The sequence below is a fragment of the Puntigrus tetrazona genome, chromosome 5, assembly GCF_018831695.1.
Source record: "Puntigrus tetrazona isolate hp1 chromosome 5, ASM1883169v1, whole genome shotgun sequence".
Taxonomy (NCBI): Eukaryota; Metazoa; Chordata; class Actinopteri; order Cypriniformes; family Cyprinidae; genus Puntigrus; species Puntigrus tetrazona.
Genome location: NC_056703.1, coordinates 11,265,828 through 11,280,201, shown reverse-complemented (window position 1 = coordinate 11,280,201; position 14,374 = coordinate 11,265,828). Strand labels below are relative to the sequence as shown.

The window sequence follows — 14,374 nt, the reverse complement described above, 5'->3', positions numbered from 1 at the left end:
TGCTTGCAGTCTTCTTTTTAATAGTAAATAGCTAAAAAAAATCATCTGGGGAAAACTAATTGTTTCTTTTTATTAATAGCACAGCTGAATAATAGAATTTAAAAAAAACACAGCTCATGAACAATATGGACTTTTATTGCAATTTTATGTTTTTTTAATTTTAAACTACTTTTATTTTAAAACTAATAACTGAAAGAAATTTTTATTTCTTTAAAAGAAATAGAAAAAAGTGTGTGTATATATATATATATATATATATATATCAGTGACAAAAACACAAAATATTACTATAGTAAAATATATTTAAAAATAAATACAATTTAAATTTGTTAAATTAACATGATTTTTTTTATTTTAAAAACACTATAATAGCATAATTATATTAAATTAACACTGTTCTGCTCTCAAACAATAGTGGTGGTATTAACAATGTCCAATGGTAGTTACAAATACCTAAAGAACATAACACCAAAGTACACCTATGGAAATGTGTTTCGGTTAGTTTTACATGAAAAATCTGGTCAGTAGTGCCCATTTTTACATAATCAGATCTGGAAGAACAGTCTCCATTGCCTTGCTTGAACCTGTTGGACACAGTTGAGCTGCTCCAATCCTGCGTCTTCCCACACATCACAGGCCTGTGTTGTTATTATTTATTGTTCTACAAAGGTGCAGCACTTGAACACATTGGCAATATTGAAAATTCTTAGCGCCGTGCCAGTAAAGCTCTGCTGACTCTTAGGCACACCATAAAGGTACGACTCAACCACACCCACACGCACACTGCTATTGATTTACAAATAGCAGCAGACAGCCAGTCTGCTGGAAGCGCAGCGCTCTGATTAGCTTTCTCTGAGTGCTGATTGATCTACTCGTGGATTTCATTATCTGTGTGACCTCCTAGTGACACAAACACACACACACATACACACTTATATGTGTGTGGGAAAAAAGCTAGGGAGGCAGAGACAGAGGGTAAAAAACAGAAAGAGAAAGAATAAGTGAAAGAGACAAACAGAATCGGAGAATGTAACAGTACCTTTGAGAGCTGTATTTTTGGATGAGAGGAAAGGGAGTATTTTTAGTTTTCTCACTGTTCCCTTGTTACAGGACGCTGTGCCCTACTTACACAAACACACGCGCGCTCTCACACACACTATTTTTATCACCTTATTTGCTAACAACGGTAGAATTTTGGAAAGGTATTAATCAATATCACAAAACTGAGACACAACTGTTTATGAACTGCTGCCACTACAGACAGACAAGACAGTGAAATGAAGCTTTATATGTGTACCTATATCATATGTACCTGCTCTAGAATACTGTTAATACGTTCGACCTCACAGTCGATAAGGAAACGCTTCTCCTGTCGACGATCCATTTCTTCAATAATGCGCCGGTATTCCAGGGGATCCACTATGTTCCCCACTGAACGTGCTGTCACCTGCCAATTATTCATTACCGCAGATTCCATGATAGCCTGAAGGATGGAAAACCCTGAAACAGAGAATAATACATGCTGTAAAATACACGGCTACCAAGGGCCTGTGTAGATGTAGCACCAGGGCAGAATTGGGCCAGAATGATGGAGCAAGTACTGCTTCATTTCTCTCTCTGGTTTGAGAACAGAGAGGAACTGCTGATGCAGTGCAAATCTGAAGGGATGAAAGGAGGGAAGGCAGAGAAAGAAGCATGGTGAATGTAATTACTGCAACTCTGCACTAATGGTGCTAAGGCAATGGCAGAACACACACACATGCACGCACACACACACATGCACGCACACACACGCACGCACACACACGCACACACACACACGCACGCACACACACGCACGCACACACACGCATATAACATTCATACGTTTGGGCATACGTGTACACGTGCGTATTAGGCCTTCATTCATATATTGAATGAAGATTGGAGATACGCTCCAATATCAGATCAGATCCATTGTGGATGATCTCTTTACGCAACTAATCAGCTCTTCTGCAATACATCAGACCCACTGCTGCACATATCAGACCCCTGCATAGGCAAATGATGCAAAAAAAACATTTTATTTGGTCTTTTTAATGATAATGTAAAAATATATACACACACACACACACATTTATTTATTTTTTAATAGATATTTTTTTTCTTCGTTCATTTATTTTGCAGATGTGGGTGGCAAAAATGTTTTATGCAATATACCCAAATCCGCATATAAATGCACTCAGTGCCCTAAACCTAGCTTGGCAATTATTAATAACATTATTTAACATATTACAAAATTCAGTGGCTGATTATTAATTACATGAAATTTCATGCTTTCCACCAATTTTTTCGTACATTTGTTTTTGCTTGCTTTATCCAAACTAAGGGACAACCTTGACACTTTTTTGTGTATTAATGGATAACAGAGACAAAAAGAAAAAAAAAAAAGCTGTCACCTTAAAAGTATAAATTGTGTGCATTTTAGTTCATTTGGAAAGGGAACCGTTCCAGCAACAGCTTTTGTACCTTTTTCCTAAGAGTGTACCACAGGTGTACTTTAAAAAAAAAAAAAAAAAAAAAAAAAAAATTGTACTTTTTTTTTCTTTTTTGAGAGTGTACCACAGGTGTACTTAACCCAGAATTCCCATTAAAGGATTCAAAGCACATACAAAGTAACAGAAATGCTCACTAACACCCTTTATAACCTCCAGCTCAAGGCCATACAGGACACAAATCAGCCCTGTTCTATTCTGTCTCGTTTTTAGCCCTGTGATCACATTCATTATAGGACAACATGCGCACACGCACACACACACACACACACATATTCAATCACTATTTTAATTAGCATACGTCCTGGAGTGCCAGGCCGCCAGGCTGTTTAGCCGTGACCAATTAATCAAGACTGACAGCTCGCAGAGAGGTGAGAATTCAAATGACACACATACATCGAAACACTTCATACATGTTAGTGGAAGTGGAAGGCCATGTGTCAGACCTGCAAAGGTTTATTAAAGAAGGGTTAATTAAACATGAGTTTCTCATTAGCAATTTAGGAGGGTCTTGTTAAACCTTGCATGGACAAAATCTTTTACAGCACCTTGATTAAAAGATCTTCTAACCGCTCTCTTTTATTTTTTTCAAATTATGTACTTGGCCTTTTACATTTTTTATTGCGAGTCTCTGCTTAACATCGCAGCACTCATCTCAACAGCACAAATCAATGTCTTAGAGCATTTATGTTAACCAGCAAGCCAAGGCTCATGCTGGTTTTTTAATCGTCACTGTTTAGCGTATTTAACAGATGCACAAGCCCTGTGGTGATGTAAAACCATTTAAAGTTTGGCACCACTATCCCAACTCCCCGCTGACAGTAGTGGGTGTTTTCAAGGGTGGCAACAGATTGAGACTGTCTGCACTGTATCATGATTTGAGAATGATCCAAAGCGCATCTAGTGCTTCAAAGGAAGAAAATCTGACCATTTGAATCAAACTATTCACGCGATCAAATCTGAGCCCCAGCATTCTTTAGGCACCCACTGTATTAAGAAGCGGAGGTTAAAGTTTTATCTGTAAGCAAACTGTTCTGCTCATCAGTATAGTGTGTTTAATCCATTAAGGAAGATCTCTGGAGAAAACATAACAATGTCTCTCATTATCTTAAACTGTCCCTGTAAGCACTCTCTTTAGAGTAAACAAGCTAGGAAAAATGTGCGATTGTTGGCTCTGTGCCCATCAGGTGATCTGGAACACAAACACAGAAAAAAAAACACCTGTCCTCGATTATACCAGTGTTTGATGCCACTATGCTCGACATAAACAGCAATTACTACTGCTTCACCAGGAATTTGCAAACCAAAATCTGATTTGTAATCTTTTTGTGAACAAATGCAGACATTAGACCTACACAACTCATATAACCACTACAAAAACTCATCACGAAACAATTAAGACACCAAGATGCATATTTATGTATTGGCATGCTTTTGTTGCAAGCGACAATACAGTCGACAACGAGCCATAGAGCCATTTATTTGATGGCGGATCATGTGTTCGCATTCGTCACACTCTAAATCATGTTTAAGGGAGCGCTGAGTGCAGCACACAAATACTACTTACTAAAAGAACACAGAGATTATGAGTCATCTTGAAAGGAAGCGAATGGAAAAGGATAAAGAAATTCTATGATTTTGACCATAATCTGTTTGTTTTGGTGCACTTTCTCACAAAACACCCTACAATGATTGCACATAAGGTAGAGAGGTTTTGTGTCTGTATCAGCATCTACACTATCAGGTAAAATGCTTTTTTGATTTTTGTGCTTGAGGCTATTAGCGCCGACAAGCATCCAATTTCGAACTTAAGGTCCAATCAACAACCAATGCATAGAACCAAGTCCCCACCCTGCATTTTTTTTTTCTTTTTCAATAAAGCTGCTACATTCACAATCAAAGGGTTTTTGTTGCAGAGCTACTTCAAAGTGACGGTTCACCCAAAAAGAAAAGTTGTCATCATTTATTCACCTTCATGTTGTTCCAAGCTTACATATTGTTCCAAGCTTACATATTTTCACAAACAAACATAAATTGAAGAATGTACTTTACCGAATTTTTCTCAAAATTTCACTTTGAGCGAACTATCACTTCAGTGTTCAAATGCATACAGAATGTGAGTTTATGTTTACTTACCTCTATCGGTATCATACAGGTAGACGAATTTCTCCCATTTGTAATGGTCTAGCAAACTGAGCAGCGCCCCTCGGAGGCTTGGCCTCATCTGCAGGACAAACTGCACATCTGTGTCCGTGGGAAAAGATGGTGTGATGAAGGAGGTGTGGAGAGCGCCGCAGAACGACGTTAATGTGTTCATTGACCTCCTGTCGTAGAATCCAAATATTGCATATACACCCCTGGAGAACTGAGAACAGACTGCCAGAACAAGAGAGAGATGGAAGCACAGTCAGTGTACGTTTTAGTATAAACAATCATTATGGCAATCACAAATACTCATAAGCCCTATGCATTATGATGGTCTCTACTGAGAGTGTATACTTGTGTTTGTTTCCTGAGAACGATCTGGAGAGACAATAGCCTCTTCAAAGAAATGGAAAGGTTATGACATCAGGTTTAAAGTCACAGGCTGCATGCATTGCAATATGTTGTTAGTTTGTCAAAAGTCAAAATCAAATGTCTTGTTATTTATTTATTTTAAATACCCTAAATGCGGTTGTCACCTAAATTATTTAAAGATAAACTGCAAATGTTTCTAAATCTGGCAACCATGTAGCTAAGCTGACAGCAGACGGATTGAGTTCACTGACGTCTCTACAGCAATATAGGAAAGAATGCTCAGAAAAGTCAGTGTTAAGCATTAATTCAGCTTTACTGCTGTCTTATTAACTGAATATTTACAACCTTATGTTATCCAGAGGGAGGACATTTGTACTGTTTCCTGAAGCAAATGATTTTTGCCTTACACAAACACCTGCTTCTTGAAAAGTAAGAGAGCGGGAGAGAGAATAGGAGAGACTAACAGACTATGGCACGAATAGAGGTTCGCCGATTCTAGGAAAAGGAACGAAAGGGACAAATGTTTATAATGTGTCCAGAAGACATACAAACAAAAAAGAAAGAAAAAAAATAAGGTGGCATGTGGGCATGAGGGAGAAAAACTAGGAAAATACAAGCAAATGTCACATTACTCAGAGAGCCCAGAGGTTAAAAATCATCACACACAGATGAACACACATTCACGGCCTACGCTACAAAAGCATACATGCTCAAACACGCATACAGCAAAGCAAACACATAATTGCGAGCTTTATTATAATTGAGAGCTTTAGCACAACAGAGAAAAACAACACAGAACACATCTGCATACATACAAACAAACACACACACACACATACAAAGAAAAATACACCATAGACTCTAAAGATGGAACTTCCGCGATATTCAAATTTGTGGTATATCAAAATGGGATTTTTTAATAGAAATAGAAATTTTAAATGCATTAAAATGATGGCGGTTACCAATGCTCTTCTCCATCCAGGGCTTCCCACTCCAGTCCAGTAGGTGGCAGAAGCCCTGTATGATCAACCGGAAAACAAGCTGCCTCCCCAAAGGACCTTTTTAAGGTTTCTAAGCAACGGAAGTCGTCATAGTTGATTCAGAGTAGCGAATGGGAGAGTGCTACAAATACATTTTGTCGCATTCCTATTGACTCAAATAGCAGAAGAAAAACTCTACAATAGTGTTTTCATGACTTTCTAATAAAACGGAAAGAATTGCGAGAACAATATAAAATTTACCCTCCTTCCCGTAGATGCATTAACATAAAATAATGCGAAAGGCAATATAATACAAAGAATAGTGTTATGGAAAAAAAACTTGAAAACATACAAATATGAAAAACTATGATGCTGATAACCGTTAAACGCATCATCATAGTCTTGTCAAAATGTTTTTTTGGCCAAAAAATTGCTAACAAAATTGCTACTTTTGGTTCCATCATCCTTAAGTCAATGGGTTTTTGGCTAAAGGTCCACAATAAGGTCTGTTAACACCAGCTTAAGATAATCTACAACACACATGATTAGTTATACAATACATGATTCTTTTAAGCTTTTAATGAATTCAAATAATTAAAAAGGTCAGTTGATAACAAGAGGCTAAATGTGACACCGAACAGGAAAACTCTTCTACTTACTAGTTAGCTTTCACAGCTAGCTTAGCTTTTTATAATGACACTCCTGCAAACTCAAACTTTCAGGTTATCGTTTTTTTTATAGACTGAAAGAGTTGTCAGATGTTTAATGCCGGTGTCACTGAAGTTGTGAAAATGCATTTTATGTAGTTAGTTGCATTTCGGCTTCAAAAATGACAAAAATTCAAAAGTCGTATTAATTTGTGAAGATAATCATGATGCAAAAACATGTACGAAATAAACACGTTGGCTACAGTACTCGTTTTCTGCAATAATCCAAATGCCAATGGAAAAGTCTTTTGTACAAGGGAAGTAGGGTGATGGTAACTGCTGGGTTGGCCTTCAAATGCATCATCACTTTGGTGATTTTCACAGAAACCGCACAAAGACATTCATCAGCTGAACACTGTTGGGCGTTTCGGTAACTGATGTGATGTTATCCTGAAATAACCAACAGGATATTCTACAGAACAAAAAAAAATAATAATACCAATGATGGGGATTGGAGCATTGCATTAGTGTGTGAGTTTGTGTTTTAGGTGGTCCTGTCCTGCTCTCTTTCTATATTGATCGCGCCTCAGTGGAAAGCAGCTCTCACCACGAGAGAACAAACGATCACTGCAGTTCAGAGAGACACATTCAGCTCTTACTCACTCTCTCATTCAGTCCTTAAAGCTGAAGTGTGTATTTTCTGTTACAATGCTTTCTACTCAGCTTAAAATAGTCACCCATAACAGTAAGACATTTTTGTAAATTGATTTTCCTGATTTTGCACTGTGGTGCAATCAAAATATTGTTCAGATTTTTTGAAAAGCACAACACTGGCTTGACTGATAACGTGATTTTAGGATGGGACTATCTGTTTGTCTGACCTATTAAAGGCAGGGGAAGTGTCAATTTAAATATATAACCAACAGTTTAGACAAAAAACGACTGACAGATGGCCAGGGCCAGCGTGAAAGATGCTCGGGGAAGACTGACGGATGTGTCACTGGCCTAATCGGGCCACTGCTGCATCCTCACCAAAGTTCATTATTTCCATGCATATTTACTCCTTGCCCATTTAAACATTTAATTGATTTTAAAGCATTCAAGATTTGCTAAACCCTGAATGCTTTCTTTTGCAACTTTTTGCACTTTAACGGACAAATACACATAGCCAATTTCAACATCCAAGCACAAAAAGAGGCAAATCTCCATTTTTGGAGAAAAGTGCGCAGTCATGGAGCCACATGTCAAATGACACATACAAGAGAGAAAAAGAAAATTACTCACATTTGTAGTTTTAATCGTGACCAATTTACATTTGAAAATATGGAATATTACTTTAAATGTTATTCTTCCTACCAAGTTTAATTTCTGTACATGAAAGCCTACAAACCTACCTAAAGCATTGTTTAATTTGTATCTTTTTTCTACTTTACACTTGTCTTTAGTAATGTTTGAACTTTATATCTGTTAATAAAAGCAGTCTTTGCTGTGGTACTAAAATAGCTAACTGTAAAAATTTGAGTGTGAAAATGTTGGTGTCAAATAAGCTTATTTATTAGCATACAAGATAACTCCAGAATTGTTCTGAAAACTTTATCAACTTCTTGTCGATTTGACGGAGACAGACATGAATGCGGCCTTGCAGTCAGCATGAGTTTCTTAGAAAACGAAATTACGGCATAAATACAGGCCGCATTACCAGAGAAAAGTCTGATGTTTCACTGAAAAAAACTGAGCTATTACATTCATTAAAAAAAAAAAAAATGAAATGGAAGGATTATTTTAAAAAAAGAAATAAAGAACATGCATTTAGAAATTTTCATTTCATGCTAACTAGATATTTTTGCCATTTGTTGATTGGTGACCCTACTGGCATAGAAATTACACGGAGACAAGGTAATGATTACGTGTCTCCCCTCTCGCTCTGTTTTTCTCTCCTTCATTTGTTCTTCTAACTGAGCCAGCAGGTTACATCTGCTTACTGCCTTTCTGCCCTTCTTTTCATCTGTCTTTCGAACGCTCCAGGGAGCAATAAAGAAAAAAAACGATGAGAAGACGGAAAACTGTAGAGAAGGAGCGAGAGCAAAAGAGTGAGTGAAAAATAACCTGTTTACAGACCCCCTGACCCCTACAGTTTTCTCTTCATGATGCAGATTGCCTCAATTAAAACAGCAGGGTCACTGCATACGTAAGCTGTCAAAACCTTTTTCTCAGGAGCCGTTTGACGCACAACTCACTCTCACAGCGCTGTGAGCGACTAAACCAGCTCACCTGACTAATACAAGCACTGAATGCAAATGTGTGTGCGCACTGATTCAAAGACATCCCCAGAGAGAAAAATAAGTGTCCGTCTCTATTTATGAACAGTTCTCGCATCACTGTTAAAGCACTTTGTCCTTCCTGTCATGTTATTCCTGAATATGTACTTTGAGCTTTGAGAGCATCTCCGTCGAGTTTATTCATTAAACTTTAAAATCACCTTCACAGGCTGAGAGGTTATGAGTATACCTCTCCACTCGCAAAATCTTTTTATTTAGATTTTTAAAAGCCCAGCTGTTTTTGTCTGATGGACCAACCAGATGCCTGAAGCAATGTGTGTGTGTGTGTGTGTGTTAATGCAGTGAAGAAAGATCAATGACTGCAGCAATAACATCACGATAAGCCAGGAAACCAAAAGCTCACAAACACTGTCTCTCACACAGACACGCTCAGATGAGCAGCCAGGCCAGTCAGAGACACAAAATGGTAATGACAGCAGCTGTAAACAGGCATTTTATAATGATGGTAAAGCTCTCTCACTCTTGTGCACGCACACGCATACACACACACACACACACACACACACAGTGTGAGGCACTAACCCTTGCACTGGTTTGGGCATGTGTGCAAATGTCAGCCTGCACTCATCATCATCTCTCTCTCAGTCTTTCCGCTATTCTCTCTATCTCTCCATTATCAAGACCTGAGGCTTGTGCCACAGAAGACTTTTTCACGTTTTCTTCTCTCCATTTCTCTTTTTTTGCCAACTTCTCACACCATCAGTCTTTATCTGCTCTCTTTTCTTCTCTTTTTACTGCTTTCTTTCTCTTTTTTGCAACTAAATTCTTTTCAAATTAAAACCTTGGCTTTGTGTCACCTTTGACCAATTTCTAGACTACAAATAAACTGTACTGTGCGCGGTTGCGTTTTATTCAAACAGAACAGGCGTCTGTTAATGTTGCCTACAACTAAAAGAACGCTAAATACAACGAACTTGAAAACTTTCAATAACAGCTAAACAGGAGGATTTGGAGTGACGTCCCAGAAATGGAACAGATCAGACAGATCGTATCTTTAATACATTATGAGCAGAGAAACGACCGAAAACAAGACTTGTTATGTGAAGAACGCACATGCTTGTAATGAGACCTACTTGCAATTGAATTTTCTTAACACCTACATTGCGAACATGATCAAGGTCCTGTGACTCACTGCTTGAATAGCTTTTGGTTTGTTTTAAAAATTAGAATCTGAGGGTTGCCGCCTACCTCCTCACAATATGGTCCTACCAAGATGAAAAACAAATCTACGCCCCTGGTGAGAATAAGGAGCTTTCATTCTATTCTTATGATAGCTCGATATTGGAGAGTTCAGCTTAACTCAAACAGTAAACTCAATGGCAAAAAGTGTCCCAGTTTACCTGAATAATAGATATTGTTATTATAAAGCTATATGAAGGGTTAAGGGAGAACAGGTGCGGTGCGTCCCGCAGAAATATACGTGCAAATAGGAGCAAAGACTCACACGCGTGCGTGACTGAAAAGCTATTGGATGACTCCAGATTGTCCACGTTATAATTCAGATGAAAGGGCTTCTCGGTGATGTTCTGGTTGGTGTTGTAAAGCTGAACGGCGAAGCGGAACGCGCTGTGCTCCTGGACAGTGGAGCGCATGAAGAGACCACCTGCATGCGAGATCAGATGAGTTAAAAGCATTTACTTGACTTTGGACTTGTTCGAGTGAGAGATAGTAGTAGTAGTATCAGCAGCAGCAGCAGCACCATTCACATCATTTACACTCTGTTTGGCGCAAACTTCTATTATGGAGTGTCTGTGGGTTATGCTGCAGCAGGTAGATGAAGATCTCGGCGCGCTTGCGAGGAAAAAGAGGTTTAATCTTTTGATCAATAAATAATCAACTCACTCACCGATATTGATCTGGTTTGGAAAGCCTGCCTGGGTTTGCAGCACCAGCCACGGCAGGAGCAGGACGCTGGCGTGCGCTCGCCGCCGCATTTTGTCGCCGACCTCTAGAAATCTTCAGCTCACGCGTAACATCCAGACCGACGACAAAACACGCCAGATGCGCACCGACTCCCTCACGCGACGCCGGAGAGGCGCATTCGGGATGCGGGACGAGCGAACAAGCGAGAGAGCCTCTCAATTCAGGACAGCGCTGCGGATCGTCCAATCGGACCGCTGATCAAACTTGATGTGACGTGAAATTACAACAGCGCCACTGCGGACCCGCGTGCGCAGTCCGCATACAGCTCAGAAACAGCGGCAGGCGACCCTGGGAACAGTCCACTTCAAAGCCGTCGTTTAAAGCCCTTATATTCCCCGTGTGCATTCAGTGGGGGGAAAAAAATCAACACACAAAAAATTAAAGTTCACACAACAGCCCACAGGTGCGGACCTTTACTGTCCCACACCCGCGCGTTAGTCACATAGTATAACGCTATCCGCGGAAGAACGAGGGATTTTGATATACGAGGTCGGAATTTCTAACAGAAGATTAATATTTGATGTCGAATAGAGGTGATCTCTGCAGGCTGTAAACTTGAGGTCTTTAGCAAACAGCCTGCACTGCGTGAGTGTAAACAATTCAGGTTTGTGCTTTCCCTCAAAAACCATCGGGAGACGCTTGCTGGTTGATTCCATATTATCCGTGTATTATTTTCACGTAGCCTGCGTGTTTTTCTATTTTGTTCTACACAAGTGATTTTTTTTTTGTTTTGTTTTTTAATCCTCTGATCTGTTTGATCGCTGCTGTTGGCTGTGTGTGTGAAGTCTGTCTCTGGAGTGCTTCAGATAACACAAGCTGTCTTTTTGTGCTTCTAAGAACTGACTTGTGTAATGAAAACGTGTTCATCTGTAATAATGTTTTCATGCATTTAGACCGTTTACGCCATTATACAATCTCCTTGAAAGAGAAAAGCTCTCTGCAGGTGCCTGTAATTGTGATATGCTTCCACATTTTCAGCCTTGGCATCACCCAAAACTGAAAGCTCACAGCTCTGAGCTGGATACGGCTGACTAACAGCGACCCAGATTTCCTCAGCTCCTTATTTCCTATGTGTGTGTGTGTCTATACTGACCATACAAGCCATGCCTGTGTACTCTGTGCCAGATTTATCAGACCGACTCTCTTGTTGAATGGAGACACATACACACACACACACACACACATATATATAAGTGAACCATATGCCTGCTAATGTGTGTTGACCACATTGTCTTTTGGCTAAATTTTGACTTGCAGCTTGATGTGCAGATGGCTGGATAAGCCATGTGAATATAAAAAAAAATGAATTCCATTATGTCTGAATTCAATTCAATTCAAAAAATTGTTTAAATCACACATAATGGCTCTAAAGAGAAAGAATTGCTCATCTTAATATTTTTTCTTTATTATTAAGTCAATGTTGCTTACAGGCGTCATTAATTAAATGGATTTAACATTGAACTGGCCGTTTTTGAATTCAGATTAGCATGCAACACACCCACAACGCATCCCTGCCACTGAAACGATAGAGATGTCTGCAGCTGGCTTTTCACAGATGGAACGCAGCTGATCTGATGTCTTTTGAGTCCTCTGTACTCCCACGACAGCGGAAAAGCACAAAAGTTATATTATGGGGAAAAACATGAGAAAAACAATGGGGTGCCCTCGCAAGCTCTGCAAAATAGTACACATGCTATGCAATCCCCTATGAGGCCTTAAAGCTAAAAACATGCTACTTAATTGAAAGTAATAAAATATTCTTTTGATTGACATGCTGTTGATTGAAAAAAATGTAGCGCTGCATTATCACTACACCTCAACAATGTAGAACAACAGGTACAATGTCACTGGAAGTTGACTAAATAAAAGAAAACAAACAGTATACAATAAAAGTTAATTCTGAACCCTAAATGCGTCAAACTAGAATACACACGCACATACATATGTGCGTGTGTGTGCGCGTAAGTGTATATAGAATACACACATATATATATGTGGCATACATACAGCCATGTCCAACAAATATCATTAAATATATTATTTCATAATGATACCCCCCTCTTTATTGATAATGATTATTATCCAATGACCACACACTTATCACGCATTTCTCTTTTAAGAATAACAAACTTAAACTACAACAAAAAATTACATAAAACTTAAAAGTTTTACGAATTTAAAATGAAACCAGAAAATAAAACAAATCTTAATAATAAAAAAAAAAGTTTAGTATCTCAGTAATACCAAATTACAATGCTGTAAGCTCAAGAATTTGATTAAAGAAACTTACCAATTAATGCTTATGCATAATACAAACACACACACACAGACACCACATACATCAGAAGCCCTATGGAATTATCTGTCCTATATTTCAGCAAGTGGAAAGTTGTTTCATTTTGCATAATGATTGAGAGCTGTGAGCTAATTTAATTGCACTGCAGGTTATATTCAAATGCTTGTGAGCTCACTTCCTACAATCATCTTATTCTAGTGAAGTACCTGTTTGTCATTAAAAAAAATGTGTTCAACAATAGGAAATTTCAGAACTCTAAGATTTATGGTAGCAGAATCTGTTATATCTGGCCTATTTTTTGAGTCTGGGTGGACATTGTTTTATTTATTTTATTTATGCAGGTGTGTTTGAAAATATGCGTGTCCAGATACGCTTGTAAATAATTTAAATCAATCTATGTGAGATTTTAAAAATAAAATAAAATAAAATAAAAATAAAACAGGAATATATGTGTGTGTGTGTGTGTGTGTGTGTGTGTGTGTGTGTGTGTGTGTGTGTGTGTGTGTGTATTCATTGCTCAGCACAGCTGTCAGTGTGATCTCACCGTAATGAATGTGCAGGAAGTGATGCGGTATTAAATGTGGCCAGTGGCATCAGCTGGTGGGCAGTCATCCAATGAGACTCAAGAACAGTGTTTTGCAGCAATCACCCTGCTTTCACACTGAAGAAAGAAATGGACAAACAAGTGACAATGAAGCAGTAGAGAAGTGTCAGTGAAGATTAGAAACTTCATGCATGAAAGTGAATACAATGCTAAAAGATCTCTGTGATATTCATGCTGAGGGAAAAAAAATTTATAAATAAATCAATAATCGCATCAACAAATTTTAGCATGCATTTGATTGTGAAACAGCAGCTCATGTTTTCTGATTCCAACCAATCAGCTACACAAGTCTTAGGAGGATTTTAAGAGAAATGGGAGTTTTCAGCAGTAAACAGCTTTTATCCACTTCAATTTCCAAGAAAGCACTTGGCCCCAAACTGTCACTTTAAAGATCCCATGAAATCAAAATTGGACATTTGTGGCTTTTAGTACATGTCTGTAAGTTTCTAGGCTATATTATATGTGGTGGTGTACTGACAACTGACAAAACCAACTTCAAACTTTATAGTTTTCCCTCTATACGGAAAACAAAAA

General features: G+C 38.4%; 1 protein-coding gene across 4 annotated transcripts in view; it reads right to left on the bottom strand.

Annotated features, from left to right (window-relative positions):
* gria3a (glutamate receptor, ionotropic, AMPA 3a) overlaps nucleotides 1–13,560 on the bottom strand; it is a 36,761-nt gene extending 23,201 nt beyond the window's left edge. Inside the window, exons 1-4 of one of the 4 annotated variants that reach the window (XM_043239765.1) lie at nucleotides 10,864–13,560; nucleotides 10,462–10,620; nucleotides 4,671–4,910; nucleotides 1,313–1,500 (exon numbers count right to left, since the gene is read on the bottom strand). In XM_043239765.1, the coding sequence (XP_043095700.1) occupies nucleotides 1,313–1,500; nucleotides 4,671–4,910; nucleotides 10,462–10,620; nucleotides 10,864–10,951 (675 nt within the window). In that variant the 5' untranslated portion in view covers nucleotides 10,952–13,560. The remainder of the gene's footprint in view (nucleotides 1–1,312; nucleotides 1,501–4,670; nucleotides 4,911–10,461; nucleotides 10,621–10,863) is intronic. The other 3 variants (XM_043239764.1, XM_043239766.1, XM_043239763.1) reach the window with 3 other exon arrangements.
* Nucleotides 13,561–14,374: the final 814 nt, after the last annotated feature.